Source organism: Frieseomelitta varia, unplaced genomic scaffold (genome assembly GCF_011392965.1).
Source record: "Frieseomelitta varia isolate USP_RPSP 00005682 unplaced genomic scaffold, Fvar_1.2 scaffold_1806, whole genome shotgun sequence".
Classification (NCBI taxonomy): domain Eukaryota; kingdom Metazoa; phylum Arthropoda; class Insecta; order Hymenoptera; family Apidae; genus Frieseomelitta; species Frieseomelitta varia.
This window is the reverse complement of record NW_025109535.1, coordinates 1-4,041: the sequence shown is the minus strand read 5'-3', so window position 1 is coordinate 4,041 and position 4,041 is coordinate 1. Positions and strand designations below refer to the sequence as shown.

Sequence of the window (4,041 nt, the reverse complement as noted above, 5' to 3'; positions counted from 1 at the left end):
GTGTCGTGAAAAAAAAAAAAAAAAAAAAAAAAAAAAACGATCACGATGGCAGCAAGCTGATGTATTGACCTTGCTCGACCTCGATACCGAACGAAAATGATTGATTGATTGATTGAAAAAAAAAAAAAAAAAAAAAAAAAAAAAAAAAGACACGATCAGTGTTTACAGAGTACAATGTCTCGACTCACGATATATAATAGAAAGTAGGGAACGACCAGTTTGAAAGAAAGAAAAGAAAAAAACCAAGTTCTACTGCAAATTTTCCTCTTAATTCGACATGCGCGAACGATCGACTTTCGCGGATATGAGTGTTTGTTTCTTTTTCACAGCAGAGAACAGCTAAAGAGAAAGCTAGAAGAGAGGAGATCAATCGAGATTCCATCATGCCGACGTGTCAGGTCGATCGTTCGCGTACCAGTAGCATATTAATTAATACTCGTATACGATCCGATTTTTTAGAGCATGTAATGTACCGTGAATATGCTCTAACACTGAACTGAGTTTGAATGTGCGTGTGCGTGCGTGTGTGCGTGTGTGCGCGTGTGTGTGTGTCCAATGATTTTGAGAAAGACAGGACACTTGTCTTCTTCGCTCTGTATGTGAAACACAGCGCGAATGGTGCGTGCCTGAGAGCGAGTGAATGACGCGGTTGACACTGTTGAGAGTTGTTCTTTTTTTTTTTTTTTTCTCTCCACCCACCTCCTACTCCACGTAACTATCGTTCGCATGAATCTGGGATGGCATCCGTTTTATAAATATATTCTGGCACATTTTCTTTCAGTTACTGGACACCCTCCCGGTGTGCCAAGATTTTAATCGACAAGTGTGCAACCGTCCCGCCTGCAAGTTTATCCATCTCAGTGACGGTGAGTTTCCGCCCGTAACCACGCGCCTCTTGCCGACTTCCGGAAATCGAAACTTGCCTTTTTTCTTCTTCTCGTTCCTTCTGGCAGCCACCTTTGTTACTTCGTTTCTCTGCCTCTCGTTTCGTCGTGTTTGACACTTTTGTTCGATTAATTGAATTTTCTTTCAGTGGCGTAAAATGGTTGGTACATAATGGTGACACAGATCGTTGCTAGATTATGCGAGTTCGTGGAAAATTTGAAAAAAATTTGTTTAATTAACACGTTGAACGTCGTATGTTTTTGATCCTCTGGATTACCTTCTTTTTTTTTTTTTGTAACTGGAAGTAAATAATATTTATTATATTATTATTATTATTATATATACATAAAATAATCGCATGTTACAATTTTGTATCCATTTCATGCAACCAAGTAGAGTTTTTCATTCGATTCTAGTGCGCTTGAAATCTTCGCCTGAATCAAAGTAAAAATAAAATCCCTGTAATGAGCAATCTGTAGCACCATATAGTTGAAATTCAACTATAAACAATAAGCATGCCATAGCTACGCGGCCTGAAAGAAAAATTCTTTGCGCGAAATATGACTGACGTCAGCGCATTGAACAAATCGTATTTGATTCATACGGCAAGTCAACGTGTTAAACTACGAATTTATGGTTTACTTTGTCTAAAAGTTGTTCGAATCAGGATTTGTCGTCTCACACTCGGCTACAGACGTCGCGGCCATCGAATAATAACCGGCCCCATGGAGCATTTGTATTTTGCCGGCCATTTTGCTGTTGGCCACCGCGCGTTCACCGCAAAACAATCACCGCTCGCAATATGCGACGGATGACAAATCTATTGGCCACCGCTGTTTCGAAACTGCGTCGCAACTTCGTCAAAGTTACAAATTACTCGACTGGCCGCCAACTAATAAAAATAATCGCCCGCCATTAGGCCACGTGCATATAGCGAGCGATCGCTGGGATTTCGTGTCGAGCTCGTGGAAATTGTAGAAAAAGGAAAGGGGGGGGGGGGGGGGCGTTGAAATCACTGACAATTATTTCACCGACATTGTTTAGATACCGACAAATGTTATTACTGATGTTATTAAACGTCGATTCTAAGATAGGTAAAGCGATTCAAGCTGATAATTTGTATTACATACAAAAGATAAGTTTATTAACGTTAATTGGTTAATTATTGTAAATTATATATTAATTGTACTTGCGAGAGAGAGCTATTAAGGGGTCAGGATAGTTTGAGATTTTCAAAAAATCGATTTCTTTTTTTTTTACTTTAAATAGTCTGAAGTTTTAGAAATAAGGTACAAAAGGTTCTAACCTTTAAGGGGATGTTCTAGTGTTTTTTTTAAGTTTGTTAGGGAATTTTTTGCAAAGAAACTATTACACCTTTCGCAGTCAAATTGACAAGGTTTATTTGTACGTATTTCAACGACGTTTTGAAATTTTTTGAGAAAACAAAAGTTAAAATTAGTGGCACTGCATACTCTCAAACATAGTCGCTTTTAAAAAAGATCGTCCATGATTCCGGCCATTCTGCTTGTCGGAAATGAAAATAAACGTGAATGTTTCTTAATTAATATGAGTTTGGCTATGAGCAAGTACCAAAAGAAAAAAGTCGGTAATTGAAAAAGTGGCGATACTTTGAAGTTCGATTATCGATTTTTGCATGTTTTTGTTAAACTTCGGAAGCCTAAAAAAAATATAAAAAATAAAATTTTTTGGTTGATTCTGGTAGGGGCTATAGTCACACATGTACCAAATTCGTACTTAAAATTTCGAGTCAATTGGTCAAGTAGATTTTGAGATATCACGGACACCGTTCTGAAAAACATAGTTGCCAGAAAAAAATGCTTTTAAAGTTTAGTATTGCGGTAACAATGACGCTGGTCGTCGCTGTTTCCTTCAAACAACCACAACTTCGTCAATTTTACAAGTCTACATGTAAGGTTACATCTCTTCAAGAATATGCAAAAGAAAAAAAAAAGAAATTGATTTTTTTCAAAAGTTCATACTGGAATTGTTTATAATGACAAATCCGCGGCTACGGAATAATTGAATTTGCGATTTCAACTTGCCGGCGTTTATATAAACAATGTCGGCGAAATGGAAACATTGTCGGTAAAATAATTGTTGGCGTGTAAAATAATAATAACAGTCAGACTCTCGAAACTATTCTACTTTCAATCTTACGTCCAGTCTAATCGAGGATCGTTTGCACATTTTCAGGAAACGTGGAGGTGATCGAGAATCGCGTGACCGTGTGCAGGGACGCAGTGAAGGGCGCGTGCATGCGGCCCCAGTGTAAATATTATCACATACCGGTCGCGTTGCCGCCAGCGCCTCTGATGGCGATCACATCGCCTGCGACACCCTAGTTATTCCTTCTCGTTTAGCGGATCTGTATGTAACTCACACGACACGACACGACGCGAGGCGAGCGGCGAGGGAGCCGGCGCAAGTCAAAGGGAAATGAAGAAAGAAAAGAGAAGCGGAGCTCGAGGAAAGAAGAGAAGAGAAGAGAAGAGAAGAGAAGAGCACTTTCCGGAAGACACGGGGTTTTTTTGTTTCTTTTTCTGCCGGGTCGCGAAATCGTCGAACAAGAATCGACGAGAGAGAAACAAAGAAGAGAAACAAAACGAGACGTATCAACGGGGAACGTGTGTTCCAATGTTTTCTTCCTCGTCGTTCTCTTCGTCGTCGTCGATGACATCGAAAGCGAACCCCGAGACTCGATTCTACTATTTCATCCTCCTCTGCGAATCTCCTCCGATGCGTAGGTTTTCGTCGAGCCCAAGATATAGATCAGGAGAAAAAGGCTAGACCCGTATATATATATATATCTCGAGCACGGATCAAAGAGGGAAAGGAAACGACGGAGAAACGAAACGTCGTCGTTGAAGAACCAACTCGAACGAATTCGTTTCTCTGCCTTGTGTCTTCCTCTTGTCTCCGTGCGAGCGCGGTCCCTCGAAGATGAAAGGGAGGAGGACGTACGAAATTAAATTCGTTCGCAGAAACAATAATCCTCGGAGTCAAAGCAAGTCCTCGAAACGGGCTTCGTACGCGACGCAGCCGATTGTCCTGCGAGAACGTGTTTCTCGATGTCGGAGCGACCAAAAAAAAAAAAAAAAGAAAAAGAAAAGAAAGAAGTCAGAAAAACTCAGCAAG

The 4,041-nt window shown here is 40.2% G+C and overlaps 1 protein-coding gene across 1 annotated transcript; it reads left to right on the top strand.

The window, feature by feature from the left end:
- Positions 1-730: 730 nt before the first annotated feature.
- On the top strand, positions 731-4,015 carry LOC122538835 (zinc finger CCCH domain-containing protein 28-like; the record flags this gene model as incomplete). Its single annotated transcript, XM_043673277.1, has 2 exons — positions 731-866; positions 3,100-4,015. Coding segments are annotated over 2 exons (285 nt in total), but the record flags the coding sequence as incomplete, so codon positions are not given.
- Positions 4,016-4,041: the final 26 nt, after the last annotated feature.